The 24,127-nt window shown below is 40.3% G+C and overlaps 2 protein-coding genes across 3 annotated transcripts; one reads left to right on the top strand and one right to left on the bottom strand.

Annotated features, from left to right (window-relative positions):
- Positions 1–2,153: 2,153 nt before the first annotated feature.
- LOC6049713 (histone PARylation factor 1-like) lies at positions 2,154–3,834 on the bottom strand. Its single transcript, XM_001866385.2, has 3 exons — positions 2,953–3,834; positions 2,397–2,892; positions 2,154–2,332 (listed from the first exon to the last, which is right to left on the bottom strand). The coding sequence occupies exons 1-3, from the start codon at positions 3,717–3,719 to the stop codon at positions 2,279–2,281; spliced, it is 1,317 nt and encodes a 438-aa protein (XP_001866420.2). The 5' UTR covers positions 3,720–3,834; the 3' UTR covers positions 2,154–2,278.
- Positions 3,835–7,315: 3,481 nt separating this feature from the next.
- On the top strand, positions 7,316–23,592 carry LOC6054519 (microtubule-associated protein futsch). 2 transcript variants are annotated; one of them, XM_038252420.1, is made up of 5 exons: positions 7,316–7,727; positions 11,427–12,289; positions 12,350–12,701; positions 18,860–19,035; positions 19,100–23,592. In XM_038252420.1, exons 2-5 carry the CDS (start codon positions 11,463–11,465, stop codon positions 23,190–23,192), a joined length of 5,448 nt encoding a protein of 1,815 aa, XP_038108348.1. In that variant the 5' UTR covers positions 7,316–7,727; positions 11,427–11,462; the 3' UTR covers positions 23,193–23,592. The 2 variants fall into 2 exon arrangements, with proteins under 2 accessions (XP_038108348.1, XP_038108347.1); XM_038252419.1 differs by lacking the exon at positions 7,316–7,727 and adding an exon at positions 11,061–11,204.
- The last annotated feature ends 535 nt before the right edge of the window (positions 23,593–24,127 follow it).

Here is a 24,127-nt window from a genome sequence, read left to right as displayed (position 1 = left end):
CAAGATTAATGTAACAATTTAGAGATTTAAGAATTTTGAAATTTTAGAATTTTTCGGCTTTAAGATTTTTAGAATTCAAGAATTTAGGAATTTAAACATTTTAAGAAATAAAATTGTAATTCATGATTTTTTTTTTATTGTGATTGGAATAAGGAATTAAACAGAAAATGTAGAATGTAAGAACCAAGGCTGGAGGCAGGGCTACTTGGAACTGAACATGCGCATTTTGTTTATAACTGAGTACAAGAAAATCAAAGTGTTGCATTTAAAATAATTGAAACTAACCAAAAAAATCAAAAGAAGTTGAAATTTATTTTAAAATAATCATTGAATGTTGATGTTGATTTTAGGTAATTTTGATATCGTTGCAAATTATCGTTGAACAAATCTCAAGATTTCAGTACAAAAATAAACTATTAAAAAATGTATCGAACAAAATATAGGATTTTAATTTATTTTTCAAATATTATTAAAAAAAACTCTTATCAAAATATTATCAACCGGTTAGAATTTTTTCATACTGTACGCCCCACACCAATATGACGGAAGATTATTATCATTGCAAATCATTGTACCTTAAAAAATGAAATACTATTGACCTAGAAAATATTTTACTTGGGGATATTTGTTTTTTATTATATTTTAAGTTTTTTCATTTATTTTGATGGAGGTGCCAGATCATTCATAAAGTTTCGTTTTAGGTGAAGTTTCACGAAGTATCGTGCGCCTCCTTTGTAATGTAAATTGAATTTTAAAATTAAAATAAATTAAAAATTTCCAGGGTAAAATATTTTTCATGTCACAGATATTTGAAAAGGACCTCTCAAGCGTCCTTTCCACGAAGAAATTGTTTAAATACATTGATTTGCAATAATTATCTCCTTCAGTCATGGCGTGATGATCATGTACGTCTTAAAAAAAAAAAACAAAAAAAAATGTATCGTTTAAAATTGTTATTTAAAAACAAGGTGCCTATCACTGTGCTTCTTATAAATGTCAGCCTGAGAGAGAGCAAATTGATTTTTTATGTTCAATAGATCATTAAGGCCAGGTTTCTTTTTATTATTCATTGAAAAATAAAAATTTAATATTTCAATTTATTAGCATTGAATAAATCATATGCAAATTTGAGTTTAAGCAAATAAATGCAAATTTACATACAAAACTGTTCTTCTCAAAATGCCTCTAAATTGAAGATATTTTTTTGATTTCTGTTTCCATAACGTATAAAACTTGTAACAAAGAATCTTTTTTTCCGTATTGTGATTCGAACTTATTTTTCTTGAGAAAAACATGACGATTAGCGAGTTTTTAAATAATCCTATTTATCAATGTTTTAAATATAATTAACTAATAATAATTAACTAACTTTTGAAACATTTAAAAATATTTGGAGTCGGAGTCCGAGCCAACCATTTGTTGGTAGGCCGGAGACGGAGTCGGAGTCCCGACTCCGCAGCCCTGTTAAGAACTACAAAACTTATGAATTTCATGAATTTTAAAATTCATGAATTTTACAATTTAAGGATTTAAGAATCTAAGAATTTTAGACTTAAAATTGGTGAATTAGGAAGTTTTAGAATTAAAGAAATGAAGAATTTAAAAGTTCTAGAATTTTAGATTTAAAGGATTTAGAAATTTGGAAATTTGATCTAACATTTTACATAAGTAAAAAAATAAGAATTTATGCATTCAATAGTTATAGAATTTAAAAATTTAATGAATTTAAAATATAAGTATTTTGAATTGATGAATTTAAGGATTCAATAATTGAAGAATAAAAAAAATCAGCATACAAATTTACAAGACAAAATTTGAGATTTTTTTTTGATTTTTTTTTTTAGAAAATTAAAGTATTGATTTTTTTATTATTGTGTGTTATGTGAGATTATAAATCTTAAGTTTTTTAATATTGAGTACTGTTTTTTTTCACCGATATTCTCAAGTAAACATGCGCTTACCAAACTGTCTATTTTTGGATTGGTCACGGACAGAATGTGCATCGTTTCTAAACCGCAGCTTAATCAGAGAAACACACTCATTCATTTTTTAGAATTCTGAAACGAAAATCAATTAGAATCGAGCTCTGTTTCAGAATTCGAATTAGGTTGACTAGGAAATTGATTTCGGGTGGAAATATAAAACAAATGTTTGGATTTGTATTAATTCAGGTTATTTACTTTTGAACGCTTAAAAGATACAATAAGTTTATGATTTTCAAATGATAAAATGATGATTACAATCGTGCATAAATAAGGCCTGTAGGGTGATGCTGCTTTCACTTCGTTAACAAATCCAGATCGATCCCTTTGCGACGATCTTCCAGATGAGACTGCAATGAAATTAATATAATGTTCGTTAATCAATTCAGTATTTTGAGCATCTTTCAATCTCACCTTTATAATCGCAATAAACTGCGGCCGCTTCAGCTGCGAGTACGCTGTTATAAACAGCGGCTTCATCACGTCGTGCAGGTTGGCCGTCCCGTGGCAGAACAAATCCGTCGCCAGCTCCAGCGCCGTCCCAAAGTCACACTCGTCGACGGCAATAAACGCCCCGGTTACGATCGGCTGCAGCTCCGTCATGGCCGCGGTGAACTCAATTTTGTCCGCGGCATTGTCGATTTTGTCGAACCGGGCCAGGATCTTCTTCAGGCTGGCGTCACTCTCGAGCAGCTCGCGGTAACCGAGTTCCTGCTTCCGGTCGAACGGGACCACGATGCCGGCCTTGTGGAATGTCTTGCAGACGACGTTTTTGCCGCGAGCTTTGATTTTTTCGTTTGATTTCAGGGGAATGTCGTGCTGTTTGGCGAATTCTTCGAGCGATTTCTTGGTGGTGGCGATCTGGGCCTTGTTGAAGGGGGTCGTCGCGACCTCGTGCTCCAGGAAGTGGCTGTGAATATGAAGTTTGTAAGTTTTAAGAAATCTGTCCTAGAGAAAAGATGAAACTTACATCACAGCATCGAAGATATTCTCGCCAATCATTTTGATCTCGCAACCTTTGTTGACATCGTTCAGCGCCACCAGCCCGCTGGCATCCTCCGGCTGGTCCCTCCAGTACCCATAATGGACACCGGAGCCCTTCTTGACCAGCACCGTCTGGAACTCCGGAGGATCGTAGTAAAACCTCCAATGTCGCAGATAATCTCCAGGTTCGTGCATTTTAGCATCGGTAAACTTCTTGGCCAGCACATCAAAAGGCCCCACCAACCTCAATCCCAACTTCTCAAACACCTCCCCCGGTTTGTCCTGACTCTTCCCCGTGCAAAACTCCCACAGCGAATTGAAACAAGCCGGCATCGCCACCAAAAACTTGTGCCGGATAAACTCCACCGGATCGGCGCATAGCTCCTTATACTCCTCCTTCTTGGAAAACTCAATCTGCGGATCGTAAATGTCGCTCATCATCCCCACGTCCATCGGAACCTCCGGCAACGTGTACCGCTGACGGGTTATCCCGTAATACTCCGACCCCTGCTCCGCCTCCTCCCGATTGCCATCGTCCTTTTCCGGCGTCGCCGGACGCTTGCACCGTTTAATGTCCTCCAGGATGTCCGCCGTCGGGTCGTCCACCGGGGAATCCGATCGGCGCTTCGAGGAAGTTTCCGGTTCCGGTTCTTTAGTGGGGCTGGTTTCCTTCGTCGGGTGGCGGTACTTTTCCTTGTGGGCCGGATTCTTCTGGTAGCAGGACGCGCCGTACTTGCAGTCCTGCTTGTCCATTTTCTTTTTTTTTTTTGGTTTGAAAACTGTTCAAAAATATAAAAATCACTTAAAAAAATTGCAGCTGGCACCGGCAACGTGAATAAACTTGAAAGCGTCAAAATCCAGAGGGAAAAAAAATCAAAACATAAACAAAGGTTTTGGGGTTGGCAGATTGGTTGAAATGTTGGTGTCGATGTCGGATTTAAAAAAAAAGGCATTAAGAAAATTAATAAAATTTCTGCATTAACAAAAATATTCTGAATTGTTCTGAATTAAGAATAATGTTGTTAGAGATTGAATCTCTAACAACACTAACAACATTAATTTGTATTGCAGCATAAAATTTAATTGTCGATCTTCTAGCATAACTTGTTTTATTTTCAAAATGGTTTTATCAAATCCGGAGCCACATTTGAAATGGGCGGTACGACATCGATGTATGGCCTATTTTCCGATTTAAACACGTTTATTGAAAGGCCGTAAGAGCAATGTAGTACATCCCCTTTCAAATGTTGCTTCAGAAATTAAGTTTAAATTGCTGATTTTTCAGATTTAATTGGGTCCTAAAATTTAGCTCAAATTTGCGATATTATTGTTTACAGACAATAAAGCTTTTTTTCTGAGTACAATGACACTTTAAACGACCGCAAAGGATTTAAAATGGATGTTAATTAATTTCTAGAGTATATTTTCAAAAGGTCCTATGCGACAAAAGTAGGCAAACTGACTGCCCATAATTGAAAATTCGGCTATTATGCCAAATCAAGTATTCCGAGAAAAACGCGTTTTAGTGTTTGACACAAAATCTCCGTCAAGGTAATTTACCATAAGAGTGGCATATTAGCCGTTTGGTTTTTCGCATCGGCAGCCAAGTCTAGACACTATTTCAGTAAAATTCAAGTTCCAGAAGATGCGTTGGAACGTCCTCTACCACCTGGTGCTAATATCTCGTTTTTGCCAAAAGTGGATATTAGCCGTTTTTTCAATGGTGGGCAGCTGAGTTATTTATTGTATCACATTCTGCAAGCCGGAAACTACACTATCCGCTGATCCAATTTCTTAAAAGCTAGTTAAATTGTAAATTATTGATAAAATACCTATAATACAAAACAACCTAAAATCATTCTCAATCAATTCTACACCAAATAAATATAGGTCGTTTTACCACATGGGAGTCCTATGCAAATCAACCTATGAGCCATTAATATAATTTTGAAATCATAATGCATATACGCTCATATCAAAATGACCTATGCATACTATGCATTGCATATGTTTATTTAGTTAAGTGGTTACATACATGTAAATCGACAAAAAAATCTGTTTTTAGGGAATTATGTTTATTTAGTTAAGGTGTTACATCAAGGATTACATACACGTAAATCGACAAAAAAGTCAGAGGTTGGTGTGAGCACACACTAAATTTTATTTAAAATCTGTTTTTAGGGAATCAAAATATACATTTTCATCTATTATCAAAACAAATTTGAAGACATTTGGTTGTATCATTGCCGACATATAGCTAAAAATTAACCTCGTGGCCCTTATTGACATAATAAGTCCTACTTGGCAGCTCGTTCCAAGGGGACCATAGTTGATCCATCGAAAAAAAAAGTTGTCTTGTCAAATAATATTTTGCATCAAAATAAAAAAAGTGATCAAAATTGGTTTTTAATCATGTTGTTCATAAAAACTCACATAGTACTTTAGGACCTTATTGCGGGGTCGACAGAAAAAAAAAAACATAATTTGGCATGCTATTATGGATATTGCGCGTATTCCCGAAAAAGACACGCGTCATATCCAGGAAGGTGCTGTGTCCTATCCCTCGCCTAGACCAGACCAAATCCATGATAAAGCTGTCAGACCAAATCTGTCAGACCAAGACTGTCAGACCAACGAGCAAAAAGTAAACAATCTTGGTCTTTGACTTAGGTGCACACAAATCAAGAAAAGAAAATTTGAAAAAGAATTTTATTTTTCCAATTCAATGACTGGGTTTGACTGCAAAATTGAATGTACGTCAGAAAATGATTTAACAGTGCGGCGTCCTGTACACCGACAATTAAATAAGCAGTTAAAAGCAGTATTCTTCTATTTTAATTTTAGATCGCGTTTTCGGTTTACACCTGAAAAATCTTGAAACTATTTATACGGATTTGCGATTCCTCTCTTTCCATCATTCCCTTGGTCATATCAGCCTCGAAACGACGCGCCGCACTTTCGGCAAATGCTTGCTGTCAAATCCCATACTGCGCGTTTTGTTTTTGTTGATTTTCTTCTTCGAATTGTATAGCATTGTTGCCGGGTATGTTTTTATTGCGCCAAAAGTGCAGAAAATCGCTGACAACAGTGTCTGCAGCACATTCTGAAATGCCGCGCGGCGTGTACCTTCGAGAAAAACGGACAATATTAAGCAAATTACCCAAGAAATTATCACTAAAGTTTTCCGAATATGTGGGATGACCGGTTATGATCCATCAAAAAAATGTTGTCTTGTCAATTATTTTTTTTGCTTTAAAATGAAAAAAAAAGTGATCAGAAATAGTTTTTAATCGTGTTTTCTACCGTTGTACATAAAAATTTACCTAGGGATTTAGGACCCTATAATCAAGATTATAATAATTATTATTATTGTACGATCAGTACCTAGCTGGACTCGATCACTGGAAACGACCGGCTGCTCAGTGACCGACGAAATAGGCGGCGGGCCAGATGCGGGCATAAAAATGTCAAAATCTCTTCCCCCCTCACTTCGTCTCACCATCCAGCTGCAGATTTGTTGACAAACAAACGGAGCACGCGGTCGCATGATGGCGGCATCGAGCCAGAATTAGGGGTGATCATGTGATTAAAAATGAAAGTTTTTTCAAGAAAAATAATATTTTTCCGACCGAATAAAAAAATTGCGAGCATGTTCAAACAATTGGGTACTAAAGCGCTATGTAAATTTTTATGTACAACGGTAAAAAACACGATTAAAAATCATTTCTGATCACTTTTTTTCATTTTAATGCAAAATATTTTTTTTACAAGACAACATTTTTTCGATGGATCAACTATGGTCCCCTTGGAACGAGCTGTCAAGTAGGAGCTTTTCTGTCAAGAAGGACCGCGAAGTTAATTTTTCCAAATTGATTTAAAAATCCATATTAAACTCTTTGTGGTCGTACAAAGGGTCAATTTACTCAGAAAAACAAGCTTTATCGCTGTAAACAATAATATCAGCAATCCAAGCTTCATTTTTGGACCCAATTATTCCTGATGTCGGAGAAGTGATAAAAAAGCAAAATGTTAATCCATAATTTTTCTATAAATTGAATTTTTTCACTCCAACTGGGAACCCCTAGGTGTATCCACGATCGTTTCCAATGACCGTGAGAAGATGCCAGAAAATCCAGCTACGAGCTAAATCCACAATATTATTATCCAGTTAAACAAATGCTTCGCAACCAAACACATCGTGCGACCCCCCTCGAACCCATTTCGACCCTTTCGGCCAAACCCGCCCACTTTCTTGCAGTTTTCTCACCCACTCCGACAACTTGACAGCTCGCGCGCTCTCGGAGAGAGGACTTTTCGCGCCAAGATTTCCCTCGCTGTTTTGTGTTTTCGTGCTTGTTTCTTCCACCTTTCGGGCGTCCGCCGAAGATGCTCTCTACAATTTGTTAAATTTTTGCGTTAAATTCGAGTAATTTGTTAGTTATTTACTCGGGAAACGGTGAACGGCGTTGTTAACTAGTGAAAGGCGGGTGTGCTTACATGAAAACGTTGAAATTACACGCATATTGAAGTGTTGAAAGTTAACTAGAAGAAAAGTGAAGAAAAAGTTCTATGACGGTGCCGATTTCCTAAGCAATTTTGATTTTGGCCAAAAATCAAAGCAACCCGAAACGGAACTATAGGTTCAGTTGAGTGATATTTCAAGGACTCGTCAAAAGTTCAAGGAATCGCAGCATAATTACAACATTAGCGGCTGGGGGAAGAACAGAATAGAATCAAGAAGTCGCAACACCGCCACTGAAGGTATGTAAAAAAGAAGAAGCCAATCGAAATCATGCTTGTTTCGCCATCAAGAAAAGATTTCGCTGGGTTTGTGTCTTGGATTGGCTTGGCTGATATTTTTTTCTGGGGGAAGGCAATAGAAATTCTTTCATTAAACTTTAAAATTCTCTCATTTTTCAACATAGATTTCATCTTTAAAGTTTACTAAAAAATATAGCTTATTAAACTAAAAATTATTCTGAAATGTTTCTCGGAAAAATGCGAAGGTCCTCCGAATTGGGTAATAAAGCTCTAAGTCGATTTTTTATGTACAACGGTAAAAAACACGATTAAAAACCATTTTTGATCACTTTTTTTCATTTTAATGCTAAAAATATATATTGACCAGACAACATTTTTTCGATGGATCAACGAGCTTGGAACGAGCTGTCAAGTAGGAACTTTTGTGTCAATTTTTCCAAATTGATTTAAAAATCCATTTTAAACTCTTTGTGGTCATCCAAAGGGTCATTGTACTCAGAAAAATAAGCTTTATCGCTGTAAACAATAATATCAGCAATCTAAGCTTCATTTTAGAACCCAATTGTACAGAAAGCGAATCAAGAAGGTGCATGTTTTTTATAATATTGAAATATATTTTTCCAGTTTTTTTTTCGGTTCCAGTTCGCATTTTCTCAAGCAGACCAATTAAAATTGTATTTCTTAAAATGAGCTTCGGCTGCCGATCCCGATGATGCTATGAGACGCGGGTTCGATTCCCGCCTTATCCACTGTGCTTCTACACTTAAACCCCGATGGTTTGACACCAACTGTTGTCAAACGAACGGGGTCACGTTTTAGTTTGACACCCCTTTTACACGGAGTTCACACACACTACCAAACGTTTGTTTTGATAGTGTGCGTGAGCGCCGTGTAAAAAGTGACAGTTCGTCACTTTTTAGTTTGACTTTGACCAACCAACGGGGTACAAACTAAAAAAGTGTCAAACGAAAAAGTGACCAACCACCGGGGGTTGAGTGTATCGGATGGTGAAGTAAAACGTCGGTCCCGGTTTCTCCTGTCTCGTCAGAGGCGCTGGAGCAGAAATCCCACGTTAGAGGAAGGCCATGCCCCGGGGGGCGTAGTGCCAATAGTTTCGTTCTTAAAATCAATTCCTGCGAACTTCCACATTGTTTGAAAATTGTAACAATAGCAGTTCTTAAATATTATTGTTCTTGTTTTCTAAACAGGGTTGCACTTATTTGTATTTTTTTAAAAGAGAATTCATGTATGTTTTTTGGTTATTCCAAAATGAGCAATTCTTAAAAATATAAAAAATATAAGAATTTCTTCGAGTTTTTGTATTGTTTCTATCATGAGCTGTTTGTTTTTTTTTAAATAGTTAAGAACATTTTTTGAAGATGTATATTTGTGAAAATTTTAATTTATTCTGTATTTAAAAAGTTTGCAGCTTTGCAGACAAATATTTTTCATAAGATTTTGCAATCTGTTAAATATATGTTTGAAAAAAATGTTTTGTTGAAAAAAAATATGCTTGAAATATTTGTAAATTGTTGTCAGTGTAAACCATTTTTTTATTGCTTAAAAATAAATTCAAATAAATTTCAAAATTAAAAGAGAGAAATGAAATTTGAACTTAAGCCAAGGGAGGAATGGATCAAAAAAGGTTAAGACACATTATTTGTATCACTTCTTGTCAACTTAAATCAAGTTTTTATTTCATTAGACGTACTGGCCTTTTGTTGCCATAATTTGACCAAGTTTTGAAATTAAATCCATTTATGAACTTGGAACTTGGAGGAATGGACTGAAGGTGGACAAAACAATAAATTGAGCGGCTCTTTCAAACGGTTCTTTCGCTCTTTTAAATTTTTGTTTACCAAAAGGCTATTTTTAAAGATGAGGAAATTTTTATGTTTTTTATTGGACATTTTACAAAATTGTGTTTATTTCTGAGAAAATATCCTACAATAAACTGGGGAAAGGCTATAAAATTTGGATGTGGATGTGTACACCGAAAAATTCTCACTAAATTATCTCAGCTTTGGCTGAACCGATTTTAATCGTTTTGGTCTCATTCAGTCCGTCTTGGGGTCCCATAAGTCCCTATTAAAAATTATGAAGTTTAGAAAAGTACTTCGACAGTTATGCTGAAAAGGCCATTTTGGGGAAAATCCGTAAGATCGTAAAAGGATGTTTTTTTTGTAAAAAAAAAACCCGTCATGTTATACATTTTATGAAAGGTATTTGAAAGACCTTCCCAAAGAGCCCAAAACATCGACTGGATTTCGTCATATATATGTGATGATTGTCTAGTCCAGTTTGCTTAGAAACTGATTAAAGGGAATTGGGTCCTAAAATGAAGCTTAGATTGCTGATATTATTGTTTACAGCGATAAAGCTTACTTTTCTGAGTACAATGACCCTTTGTACGACCACAAAGAGTTGAAAATGGATTTTTAAATCAATTTTGCATTGAACAGGTACATCATTCGGGCACGAGTCGCCTCTGATTTTTTACAAAATTGTGTTTATTTCTGAGAAAATATCCTACAATAAACTGGCATAAACTTTGGAAAATATTTGCAACGGCTTTACTGAGGAAAGGCCATAAAATTTTTTGTGTAGATGCGTGCACCGAAAAATTCTTACTATGTTATTTCAGCTTTGGCTAAACCAATTTTAATCGTTTTGGTCTCATTCAGTCCGTCTTGGGGTCCCATAAGTCCCTATTAAAAATTATGAAGTTTAGAAAAGTACTTCGACAGTTATGCTGAAAAAGCCATTTTGGGGAAAATCCGTAAGATCGTAAAAGGATGTTTTTTGTAAAAAAAAACCCCGTCATGTTATACATTTTAGAAAAGGTATTTGAAAGACCTTCCCAAAGAGCCCAAAACATCGACTGGATTTCGTCATATCTGGAGTTTTTTTTTTTTGAAAAGGACCAATAAACCAAATTTTCAATTTTTGCTTTTTGGGTGTTTTTTAATACCCCTGACTCAAGGCGGTTTTAAAAACACCCAAAAAGCAAAAACTGAAAATTTGGTTTATTGGACCTTTTCAAAAAAAACTCCAGATATATATGTGATGATTGTCTAGTCCATTTTGCTTAGAAACTGATTAAAGGGAATTGAAACCAATTCTACCCGAACAGGACAGGCAGTTGCTGGCATAATACATTAACTTATCTTGACTTAAACATGATTTTCAATTATATTCTAAGTAATTTAATTAAAACTGGATGCTTTATTATTCTTCGCTTAAAGTTTTGCTATGAAAATTAAATACGCAAACAAAATTCTGGCAACACTTGCGCTGCCACAGTCATCGTGCTGCAGCAGAGAGAAAAGAAAAAAAAAAACAACAAACGCACAAGAGTCTCGACAGCAACACAGCAAGCGTGGAAATTGGAAAGACGCAGAAAATCATCACACTAAAAGAAAGAAAATGAAGAAAAAGTTACCGTCGCCGCAGCATGCTTCGACATCGTCGACGGGGGTTGGTTTTGTTTTTGTTTTTGTTTTCGTCAGGGGGGTGTCCGTGTTTTGGTTTTGGCAGACAAATTTGCGGGAAAATTTCGACGCTTTCCCCTCCAGCTGTGCTGGGCTGTAATGTTCTTTGTTTTGCTCTTGGCTTTGGGCCCTTTAAATCCCGTTATGTAAGAATGTTTGTGTTGTGTACTGTTGTGTGACCTAGATTCTCTTTTTGTTTTGTTTTTAGAATTTGCGATCGGTTCGCGCCACCCGGAACAGCACGATGACGACGGGGACGGCCGGCCAGCTTCCGGGCCACGAGCAGTACGAAAAGGTGCGGAAGGCGTTGCAGGGCGCAAATCGGTCCCAGATTGACAAGGCACTGGAGCAGTTGGTCAAAACGTGCCAGACGGCGACCAGGCCGGATGCTGCGGCGGAAAAGGTAAAAATTGACGATGACCAGCTGAGTTTCTGGTTGAATGACGTTCTGCGGCTGCTGTTTGACTGGGAGAACGCGCTGACGCGGGATTTGGCGCTGAAGGCGTCGGAAGCGATCAGTGCACACTTGTCCCAGACGACATATCTGGAGAGTGCGGCGTGGCCAGCGCTGAGGCAACAGATTAGCACAACGTACTCGAACCTGCTCGAGCAGGCGCGGGGTCGGAACGATCCCGAATGGCACCGGAAGTGGGAGGTTATGGTGCGGATCTTGGACAAAGAGATTTGCCAGGGGGCGGCCATCATCAACGCGTACTTGGCCATCGTCGAGAGTGGGTTCAGGTCGGCGGAACTGCAGGTCCGGGAGCAGTCGTTTGATTGCTGGAAGGTGCTGACGTTCATCTTTGCCAAGTACAGCCAGATCAACAGCCCGAAGCGGGTCAAACTGATCTGCATTCCGCTGAAGAGTTCCAAGTCAAAAACGGAGATGATCGCCCGGCGGAAGTTTGAGATCTGGTGGTTTATGGTGAACCAACTGGGCGAGGAGTTGGAAAAGTTCGCCGATGCCGTGTTCGAGCCGTTCATCTACTTTTGCTTTGGACCGTCATTCAAGACGCCGCTGTGTTACTACTTTGACGACAGCTACCAGGAGTACGGCACGCCGGGAAAGTTGTAAGTTTGAAGAGCTGCTTTCCCCAATCCCATCATTCTAATTTCTCAATCTACAAACAGCTTCGACTCGATCAAGCAACTCTCGGCGATCGCCCTCATCCACATGCTCGGGCCCGCCGACAAGGTCACCGAATCGCTGTTACAACAAAGCAACGGCTGCGCGGCCAGCTTCAACCTGTTGATCCCGCTGAAGCCCATCCCGGCCCGGCTCGTGTCGGAGAAGCTGAAGCTGCTGTTCAACTCGTGCCTCGAGTGTACCGTCCTGCTCGCCCAGATGAAGGACAAACCGTACCTGGAGCTGAACCGGAACCTGTGGCGCAATCTGCTCGCGCGGGTCGAGTGCGAGGAGAGCGTCACGAAGCCGGAGATGCTCGCCTGGATGCAGGAGAATCTGAGCGCGCTGGTCAAGCTGGTGAGTTGGGAGTGTAGAGAGGGTTGGTTCGGGGGTGGTAAGAAAGGCAAAGCTTGATAGAAGAAAAGTCAACAACTGTACTGCCGTTCTACGCAAAATTGACCCACGTTTAACAACTTGCAACGGAGAAAAAGCGATTGAGGATTTGTCATATAAGCAATTCTAGAGTTTTTTAAGGGACCTATCTATTAAAAAAAACTCTAGAATTCGACAAAAGAAAACTAAGATTCAAAGCATTAAAGATTTTTAGAGCTGTTGAATTTTTAATTAAAGAATTTCAGAGCTAAGAGATCTTTTTTTTATTTGAATTTTAAAATTTTGAATTTTAAATTTTAGAATTTGAATTTTGAATTTTTAAATTTTTACTTTAAGAATTTAGACATTAAAAATTTTGAATTTTGAATTTTATAATTAAAGATTTTTTTGAATTTGGTTTGAGAATTTTGAATTTAGAATTAAGGATTTAAAACAGGGGTGATCAAAGTATGGCCCGCGGGCCAAACATGGCCCACGAGGTGAATTTTCGTAGCCCGCGGACCAATATTGAACGATCATGTTAAATGGCCCGTTGACCACTTGTAAAGTTATTTTTTTTTATTTTTTTAAAAGTAAGGTTTTTTTAAACTATTTAATTAATGTTTTGATCCCCATGTTAGGACACAAATATTTTGTTCAAAAATCTTAATAACGAAAATAATTTCACACGTTTCAATGTGAGTGAAACTAGTAAATATCCTCAAATGTTTCATCAAACATTTTTTTATGAGCTGGCAACGCTGCTAGCAGACTCGGTCGTTGTCGCGTCGCGCTCCGTGCTTTTAATACATTTTCTGCGTGATTTTTTGAACAAAAATTACAATTTTGGTTTCGATCGATTGGTTTTATCGTGGATAAACAGGGGATTGTAAAGTTTCAGTGTTTATTCGCGTTTAAATTTGTTTTGAAGTGATTTTGATTCGAGAACGCTGTAGATGAGCCGGCCGCGGTGATGTCATGGCGGCCGATTTATTTTTCGGCTTGCGTGCGCTGGTTTGGTATTGGTGAAGTGATGTGACAGGAACAGAAAAAGAAAGACTAGGACGGGAGCCGTCTTCTGACGTTCCACCGCTTGCCGGTGAAAGTGTTTGTGGAGTTGTGCTCTCTCCCAAGACAAAATTTCAGATTCCCCAAATGTTTTTCCGAGTGCAACGGAGCCGGGTGTGGGAGGAAGCATCCACGGACGAGGCCCGGGCTATTTGTGTTCGATCTCAGCGCGCTGCTATCAAAGCAGGCTTCGCTACAAATTTGAGTGTAGTGGTAGCGCTGATGCGCATGCGAAGGAGGGGGATTCTGCTGTTGGTTTTTGACAGAAGGGAAATGACGAAGGGTCATTTTGTGTAAGGGCACAATTGGCTTGTACAGACTTTGAAAAAAAAGTCTGTAGACTTTTAGATTGGTCGCCGTCGTTTGCATCCCCCTTCCTTCCCCCTATTCCTTTCTCCCTTCCTTCTTATTATTGTTTACGTTTGTTTTTTTATGTTTCAGAATGGTATGAAGGTAATCTATTATATAACTCATGGTAAATTGAAAACTTTGTTATGCTTATTTCACTTAATATTTATTCACTATTCACTATAAATCCTTTTTATTGTAATTTCCATATAAATCATTATCCAATACTTTTTCCTTCATCCCACCATTCACCCATACCATAAACGATCAAATTGCATAAACTAATGACTTTTACAATTTCAGCAATGGAACCATATGAAACATTTGTCCATTAAAACAATGTTATTTATTTTACAGCTTCCTGGAATCAACTTTAAATTTACTACTTATTTGTATTTATTTTTCTACTATAATTTTCATATTCCCTCTCCTACTCCTTTTCCTTTATCCTACAATTCCTCAATATCAATATAATCAAATTGCATAATCTAATTAAAATTACAACTTCAGCAATGGGACCGTCTGGAGTACTTGATTTTTAATAATAGTGAATTATTTTGCAGCTTCCTGGAATTATTTTTAAATTCAATACTCAATTGTATATAGCTTTTCACTATATGATTCATTTTAATCCTAATCCGATTCCTTTATCCTACCCTTCCCCTATACTACATATGATCAAATTGCAAAATCTCACGACACTTACAAAAACTGCACATACAAAACACACACCACATCAAAACTGATCCGGAGCGTTTGGTACGGTATGTCCACGCATCCTTCCTCCCTGTAGATTCTGTGAAATGTGATCCGTTCACAGAATCCTCTCTGCGGTTAATGCAACGCAGTAGGCCTGGCCGCTTTTATGAGTGTAATACGTTTCGGGGATGCTCGAATGTACTACAATCATTAATATTGACAAGAAAGAACATGTGGCGTAATCTAATCACATGTTCTTCCAGGATGCTTTCTTCGGACTGGCTGCGCTTGTGTTTGATTAGATTAGATTAGATTAGAAATGTTTCATCAAACATTTTTGGAAATATTTAGAAATTTGTAATAATTGCAAAAATTTAAGTATTCTATATTAATACAAAAGTCGTAATAACCCTTTTATGAACTGACCCTCAAACTTATTTACAAACCTTCCCTAGAGATTCGAACTCATGACAGTTGGATAACGAAATGCGTTGACTACCATCTGATTCAGGCTGGCAAAATGTTGAATTCGGAAAAAAGATTGTTGAAAATATTTTACAAATCTTTTTTCATAAACTTGTTGAAATTCTGGCCGATTTTTCATTATTCACACTAATTTTAAACAAAAAATAACGCCGTTACATAAATTGTTCTGATTACATGTCACCATTTTCGAAATATAAAAAAAACTTTAAAATTTTATTGAAAACACAAGATCATTCAGCTTAAAAGACTTTTTCAAAATAATTAAAATGATACAATCAAAATAACGATTGAAAACTGCGTTTTCTATTATTTTTGTTCAACAAAAATACTAGAGAAAAAAACAGAAAAACTTCAACTGATAGATGTATTTTCTTGTCTTTCAAATAAAACTAACGTTATTTTATTTATTGCCCTATTTTGTGAATTTGGCCCGCATGCTCATTTGAGCATCAAATATGGCCTGGCCTCCAAAAACTTTGAGCACCCCTGATTTAAAGTTTAGAATTTAGAATTTTAGGATTTTGAATTTTGCATTTTTGGGCAGGTTTTCAAAAACATCCTAAAAGGTAAATATTTAAAAAACTTAAATAATAAATCAATAAAGTGAAATATCAAATTCCAAAAAATATATTCTGGATTCTGAAATAAAAAAATAGATTTTTTGTAATTCTCAATACAAAAATAAGGAAAAACTTTAAATTTCAGTCTGCATTAAATCTATTATATTTATAGATTAAATATTCAAAAGGTCCTATCTGCATAAGAAACCCATGACCCATGAAAATTTAATCTAAATTTTATCAAAAATTCTAAAGTCTAAACGACTCTTATACTCCAAAATCTATCATTTGAAACATCTAAATATTCTGAATTCTAATTTTTTAACACCAAGCTCTGAAGTAAAAAATTAGAAATCCATAAAATAAAAAATTGTAACATTCAAAATTCTAAGATTCTAAGTTTTAAAATTCAACATGGAGGGCCTCGTGGCGCGGTGGTAAGCGGCTTCGGCTGCCGATCCCTAAGTTGATATGGGGCGCGGGTTCGATTCCCGCCTTATCCTCCTGGCCTTCTATAGGATGGGGAAGTAAAACGTCGGTCCATTTGCGTAAAAGAGGTTTTGGGTGACTCACCACACATGACCTTCGGACGCCTAAAAATGAGCAGAAACTTGCAACAGAGCCCACAAAAGACCCGGGGGTCGTTAAAGTGGATTGCTTTGCTTTTGCATTTCAAAATTCAAATTCAAAAATTCTGAAAATTTAAATTCCAGAACATAACATCCTTAAATTCGAAAATAAAATATACTAAAATTGTAAAACAAACATAAATTTTAAAAAATATTCAGAAATTAAAAATTGTAGACTTTGATGATTCTAAACTTCTAAATTATAATACGAAAAATTCTGAAAATTCCAAATTTTAAAATAAAATTCTGAGTTTCAAAATTCTGAAAATTCAATTCTTAATTGTAAAATTGAAAATTCTAAAACTCAACAATATAAAATTCAAAATTTTTAAATTCTTTTTTAACTTAAAATTTCCCAAATTCAAATTTATTGTAATTAAAATTTTAAAAGCTCTAAATTTTTAAATTCTGAAATTCTAAATTTCAGAATTCCTTAATTCTAAAATTCTAATACTCTAAAATTCTTAATTGAAAAATTCTAAATTCTGAAATTTTAAAATTCTAAGTTCAAAAATTCTCAATTCCAAAATTATATATTGTCAAATTCTTAAAATCTTAATTCTACATTCTAAAATTAAGAAAAAAATAAAATCATAAAATTCAAAAACATAGAATTTTTGTTATTTTTAGGCAAACACATCTCTTGAGATTTTTTTTTTATTTTAGGATTTTGTAAAATGAAAATTAAAATATAATAATGGGTAAATCTGGAGTTTTTTTGAAAAGGTCCAATAAACCAAATTTCCAGTTTTTGCTTTTTGGGTGTTTTTAGAACCAAAAACACCCAAAAAGCAAAAACTAAAAATTTGGTTTATTGGTCCTTAAAAAAAAAAAAAACACAAGATATATATTATATATCTAGGGTTCTTTTTCAAAACAATCAATGCGCCATGGGTTTTCTATGTACATAGGACCTTTTGAAAAAGTAAGCAAGATATTAATGTTATTATCCCACAATTTTTAAATTTTAGAAATTTAACATTTTAGATTTTAAGATTTTTTTTAACGAAGAGTAAAAATGTAGGGTAGAGTAGTCATCAATAAGACACGGGGAACAATGATAAAATGGCTCTCATAAGTCGTAGTTTCAACCAATCAGGCTCATATTTGGGGGAAAGGTGTGTCTACTGGATACACGTCTGCCATAATAGTGGCTTTGGTTATGGACGCTCCCTTGAAAAGTAATTCATAAATGTTTGATTCTGGGGTGTAAAAGTAAATCATGGACAAAAAAAACTTTTTCGCTCGTGGGCTGCCATTTACACCAAAACTAATATTTCTTCAAATTTCTTTCGACGTTCCATAGGGATTAAGTTGGGCTACAATGTCCTTTCATTAGATTTGGCCAAAATTTAGAAAACACCCAGAATCCAGGACTGTCTCATTGTTCCCCACTCGTTTCAGCCCATGGGTAACAATGAGACACTTTGATTTTTCTTCAATAAACTTTTCAAAATCGATGGAAATCTTTCAAAACATGAATTAAAAGTGATTTTTGGCATATTTATAGAGTTTAAACTTCATTTAACCAAAAATACAAAGTTATTTGGTATTAATATATGGATTATACAAAATTTAAATACTTTTTAGTGTAACTTTTGTTATTAAAAGTTTCATGTTGGCAAAATTGCTCGAAAATGTTCAAGACAAGTCACCTGCAATGGAAAAATACAAAAACATGATGTTTTGCTAGAAAAATTATGATTTTCGTAGAGTGTCTCATTGTTCCCCAGCTGTCTCATTGTTCCTGCCAAGTGCGTCTACAATGAGACAGTTGAATAACTCTGGCTGTAGATGTCGGATCGATCTCATACTTTGGTCAATGATAGAACACATTAAAAGAAAGATAATGCAACTAAAAGCTCATTAAGACATGCTGATGAAAAAATTAGAAAAATCGTTGAAAGTTGAAAACCAAAAGTGTCTCATTGATGACTACCCTACCCTATGTTTTTTTTTAGAAAATTTTAAAATATGTAAGCTTTTTAAACTATCGAGACAAAAATCAAAATTTGGATTGTATCATTTGTTTGAACTTTTTTTTAAAGTATTTATAATTTTTAAGTTTTTTAATTTTGTAACTTTTTGATTTGTAAAAAAGGAAAACTTAATTTTTTTATGTTTCTCAGTTATTGATTTTATTAAGGATCACAAGCACATGTATGGTCATGAAAAGAATGAGTAACTCTTCTTGGATGCGTTTCTAACCAGCTCCGTATTCAAATTAAAATGTATTTACGCGACATGTAAACCCCCTTCTTCCCTTTGTTGTGCTACGTAATATGGGAACGAACCCCTCTGAAGTCGTGAATAATTTGGGATATTTAAATAATAATTGTTTTTTTAATTGAAGAGTATCCTCCGTCGAGACGACGCCATGCGAGAGATCACCTTCGACACGGTTCGCATGGTTGCGGAAACGAACCTGATGGCCGTCACGATCGGCCAGGACTCGCCGGAACAGCTCACGAACAACTACAAGCTGATGATGCCGCTACTGCTCAACGCCGAATTGCTCTTTCCACCAGAGTGAGTTGTCCCTCTTAGGCACGAATTTTGAGGTCGCTAACGAAAGGCTTCATTTTTTTTGCAGGACTTCCCGCACAATCTTGTCCCACTGGTTCGACCTGCGACGGTACACGAGCACACCCCGCGGCTACTGGGACCTGCTGCAGAAAACCGTCCAGTACCTGGCCGATCTGGACGCGAAACTCTTCGGCGATGCCCGCTATCGGTGGATTGTGACGCAGATCTACCGCACGATGGCGCCGCTGCTGCGCGAACAGATCAACAAATGTCCCCGCGGGGGCGACCAGTTTGAGCAGAACTTTTTGCCGGTCGCACTGGGCTTTCTGCTTTTCCCGCTGGAGTACGATCGCTTCGTGCAGGTTGGCGAACTGCGCGAGGAGTGGCAGGCCGTTTATGGGGCGGTTGTGGCGGCGGGGCAGAAGGGCAGTACACGGTTTGCGTGCGCGTTCAGCGAGATGATCAAGGCGATGATCGTGGCCAAGTACGGGGCGAATTTGGGGGTGATTTTGGAGTACTTTCGGGTGGTGCTGGAGTCGGTGCCGGGGGACTTTGACATGGCGCATCCGCCGATCAAGACGCTGGAGGTGTTTAAGGATCTGATGCGGAAGGGGGTGGTCCTGCAGGAGAGCTTGATCGAGGTGGCAAAGAGCATTGCGGAGTTTCGGAGGCTGCTGGAGAGGATGTCGAACAGGGGGTTGCTGGCGGTGATCATGCCGATTCGGAACGTGGTCAGTGAGATGATTAGCGTGGAGCGGGAAACGATCGCGGAGGAGGTTCGGAGTACGTTCAAGCTGCTCGCGGATCGGTTCGTGACGGCGAAGTTTGTCACGGATGTGCGGAGTCAACCGAAGGAGGTCAAGTGGAACTGCAAGATGTTGGTGGGGCTGTTTTTGGAACTTCCCGTGGCCATGCAGAAGCAGTGGAAGGTGGGTGAACTGCGGAAGTTGGTTGACGTTTGCGAGGGGAAGGAAACGCCGGGCAAGCCGGCGAAGAACAGCAAGAAGGAAGAGTTTGTGGTGATTAACAAGGTGTGGAACTTTACGCCGGACAAGTTGACGGAACATCAGCGCGATCGAATGCGCGAAAAGCGGGACGACATCCCGGCGCTGTACAACGACATGAGCCAATCGCAGGACAGCTTCGTGATCAAGCCGTGGACGCCGAACAAGATGGCGCAATCGAACGCTAAGAACGATACCGATGCCAGCTCGGCGGCCATGAACGGGGAGGCGCAGCAGGAGGCGTCGGTGCCGAAGGAGGAGGGATCGACGGGGGTGACGACGACGACGACGACGGAGAAGATCGACAAGGAGAACAACAATGGGAACGTCCCGAATGGCAGGGATGGTGACGAGAAGGAGGGTGAGGGTAGCGGGACCACCGGGAAGAAGGCTACGACGACCGGTGATAAACGATCTAGGGTGGCGCGTGAGTTGGATCGTCTCAAGATTGACGCGATCGAGGGGCAGAATCTGCAAGCTGGAAGGTTAGCTCGCACGAGGAGGTCGGAAAGTTTAGAACCGTCCGGTCCACCAACGCGGAGAAAGGCGGTAGAACCGAAGAAGCGCGAGCTGACGCAGTCCGCGAGCCGTCGCAGCACTCGAAAATCTCTCGGTCCGATCAAGCAGGAATCGGCACCGGAGTTGACCGCGTCGTCAACACAGGAAACGTCCCCGAAAAAGGAGCGTCCGAAGAGTCCCGCCGAACCGCGAACCTCCCCGCGTAAATCGCTCAACTTTGACAACGTCGTCGACCGGGAACCTGCGGCAGCGACGGAAGCCCCCAGCACGAGTTCGCCGGTTAAGGCGAAAGCCAGCAACGAATCGATTGACGAGGTTATTGAGTCGTCGCAGGCGAGTCCTGGCGCGGCTGCGCCGCCAACCCGGAAGTTTACCCCGCGCAAACCCAAGGAAGAGCAAGACGTGGTGATGGCCAGGGAAACGCCGCCTCCGGCGACGGAGGAGGCTCTTCAATCGCCGAGCAAAAATCTGAGGAGTTCGGCGCAGAAGCTTGCCGAGATGGACACCGAGCCGAACACGGAGATTCCGGAGACGCAGACGCAGATGGAGGTCGTGGAGGAGACGCCGAAGGTGTCGTCCAAGAGTCCTAAGAAGGAAGTTTCGCCGGCGCGCGCAACGCGCAGTCCCCGAAAGGAACCGGTTGTCGAGGAGGAGGTCAAGAAGTCGGCTTCGCCTGCTCGCGCAGCGAAGAGTCCCAAGAAGCGATCGCTGAGTCCGGCGGCACCGGAACCGATGGAGGTCGTGCCGGAATCGCCGGAGAAGCCCAAGGAGGAAGCGGCGCTGGTTTCGCCGAACCTGTCGCCGATCCGGGACAACCTGGACGAACAGATGGAACCGCTGGCGAAGGCGTTGAACCGGAGTTTGGTGTCGTCGCCGGACGGCGCGGGGCAAGACGAGCGCGAGGCGGATCTGCTGAACAGCACGTTGAACATTTCGCCGATCCCGGAGGAGAAGCATCAACCGTCGACGCCGTCGGCGAGCTCCGGAGGAGCTGCAGTGAGTCAACCAACGTCAGGTAGTGGTGAAAAGCGCGCCTCTAGCCGGATCATGGACCGGGAAAAGGCCGTGATGCCATCGCCGACGGTCACGCGACGCACGCGCAACTCCCCGCCGGTCATCCCGGCTGCGGTCGCAAACCTCAAGGCCCGTGCGGCCACCACTCCCCAGATGACGCCGCGAAGTCCCAGCGCGAACCGGATCGAACTCCGCGGTCGTGGCGCCCAGCTCATCAACCTGATCCGCAACCAGCAGCACGAAGGTTCGCCGAAACCTTCAACCCCGGTGCCGAACACGTCCACGCCCAAGCAGGGACCGTCGACGCCCAGCGATCGCAGCCTGATGCTGCGCAAGTTGGCCACGAGTGGCGCCTCGGCCACCGCAACAACGGTCGCCCAATCGCCGGAACAACCCAAACCGCTGCTAGAGAAGGAAAAGGAGAAGGATTACCTGGTGTTTACGAAGGTTCTGCCCTCGCCGCAAGCATCGCCTGCGGCGAGTATCTTGAAGCGGAAGTACAACCACGACGACAGCGGCGACGACGAATCGCCGGCCAACAAGCGCAAACGGGTCAGCTTCCACGACCCGCCCGTCAGCATCACCAAGGAATACATCCGGCAAGAGGAGGAACTCGGACGATCCCCGTCGATTATTCGCTGCTTGCAGATGAGTTCGGGCTCGGGTGGAATGTCCCCCTCGGATAAGGCCAAATTCCTGCTGCGTCGCAAGAGCAAAGCGGACAGCATGGTCGAGCTGGCCAAGTTCACCAAGGTGGAGGAAGCTCCGGCAGCGGAAGTTGCCGCCAAGGACGACGAAGAGGAAATTGGCTCTTCGCCGGAATCGCTCGACGGAGATTTTGTCATCAACACGACCGACCAGATGGAGGCGCTTCACGTGACCACCGACGTGCCGGACGATGTCGACGTCGAGATGAAAGAGGCAGACGAACCCGTTCCGGAACCAACGCCACCAACACCCGCAGAACTGCCCAAGCGAACCTCCCCGCGCAAAATCTCCCCCAAGTCCGAACCCGCAGCCTCCCCCAAAAAACCAACCAGCCCAGTCCCCCCTCCCCAACCCGACACCAGCCTTCACTTCCCCTCGGAAGACGAAGTCCTCACCCACGTAATCTCCACCTACTCCCTGGACGCAATCCTCGAACGCTACCTGTCCGCCGGCAAAACGCTCCAACACCCCAAAACGGCCCGCCTCCTCACCCGCGAACTGTCCACCCTGATGGCCAAGGACGCCAAAACGAAGCACACCGTCCTGGACGAACTGTCCGAGCGCCACTCGGCCGAATTCCTCGACCACGCCGTGCAGGAAAACTCGTCGGCCATGGTTTGCGCCCGACTCTCGCTCACCACGATGGCGGAGTTTGTGTTTGAGGCGCTGCGGAAGGAGGAGCAGGACCAGCAGGAGGAGGAACGGACGCGCGTCCTCCAGACCGTGTTTGACCAGCTGACTCGTATCGATCAAGCTAGCGGTGGTGGGGTGGAGTTTGCGGCGATGCGGGATCGCTTTGTGCGACGGGTCGTGCACGGGAAGAGTAAACTGGAGATTGTGGCGCTGCTGGAGGAGTACTTTGTGGTGGGAAGTAGTCGGACGGAGCAAGCCGGAAGTAGTGGCGGCAGCACGTGACGCGAGCGTGTTCTTAATGTATTGTAAGAGAGAGATTTTCGCTTAAATTGTAAGGTAGAGCTATTTTTAATGACGTATTTTTTACCCGAAAGTTTTACGAAATTTAATTGTACTATTTCATCACGCAGTGTATTTAAGGTAATGTTAAGAGTTTGACCCTGGGCAGTGTCGGCGACACGTGCAGAAATACAATAAAAAATCAAGAATGAAAAAAAAAATGCTTGCCTTTTCTAAAACAAGGAATAATATCAAAATGATAGAAATTAACGTTAAAGCAACACAACAAATGGTACAAAATCTGAGCTGATTATATTTTTGCAAATGTTTGAGAAACTGTGTCACGTCGAAATTGTGTGAAAAAGACAAAAAAGGTAAATAAAGAATGAGTGAAACAAAAAAATACAAATGTTTTTCATTATTATTATGTACCATTGAATAATATCAAAGATGTTTTTAAAATAAGTCCCTTGGTCGAATCCGGAAATCCTGTCATTTTTATAAAACTCTAGCATAACAATGTAATTAGGCCCAATTCGAAGTGTAAACAAAGAGTAGGTATATCCTGTTCGTTCCTAATGTAAACATGAACTGGCCACACCATTAGCCATATTGCTTTGAGGGCGGCGCGGTGGTTAGCGGGTGAGATTGCCGATCCCTTAGGGAGCGTTCTTTTATAACGTAACGCAAAAAATCGGATTTCTAGACCCCCCCCCTCGTAACAAAATTTTCATACAAATTCAAAAAAAATGAGTATGGAGCGTAACACTGCCTCCGAACCCCCTCTACCCCCTACTGCGTTACGTAATAAAAGAACGCTCCCTTAGTTGCGATGAGGCGCGGGTTCGATTACCGCCTTATCCTCCTGGCCTTCTATCGGATGGGGAAGTCAAACGTCGGTCCATCTGCGTAAAAGCAGGAAGGTGCTGTGTCCTATC

This window comes from Culex quinquefasciatus, chromosome 2 (genome assembly GCF_015732765.1).
Source record: "Culex quinquefasciatus strain JHB chromosome 2, VPISU_Cqui_1.0_pri_paternal, whole genome shotgun sequence".
Taxonomy (NCBI): Eukaryota; Metazoa; Arthropoda; class Insecta; order Diptera; family Culicidae; genus Culex; species Culex quinquefasciatus.
This window is presented reverse-complemented; position numbering and strand designations above follow the sequence as displayed.

Coding starts and splice junctions, on each gene's coding strand:
- LOC6049713 (XM_001866385.2), bottom strand. CDS start 3,719: ATGGACAAGCAGGACTGCAAGTACGGCGCGTCCTGCTACCAGAAGAAT. Junction 2,893..2,952: donor AATATCTTCGATGCTGTGAT/GTAAGTTTCATC, acceptor TCATATTCACAG/CCACTTCCTGGAGCACGAGG. Junction 2,333..2,396: donor AGTTTATTGCGATTATAAAG/GTGAGATTGAAA, acceptor ATTTCATTGCAG/TCTCATCTGGAAGATCGTCG.
- LOC6054519 (XM_038252419.1), top strand. CDS start 11,154: ATGAAGAAAAAGTTACCGTCGCCGCAGCATGCTTCGACATCGTCGACG. Junction 11,205..11,426: donor CTTCGACATCGTCGACGGGG/GTTGGTTTTGTT, acceptor TTTTGTTTTTAG/AATTTGCGATCGGTTCGCGC. Junction 12,290..12,349: donor TACGGCACGCCGGGAAAGTT/GTAAGTTTGAAG, acceptor ATCTACAAACAG/CTTCGACTCGATCAAGCAAC.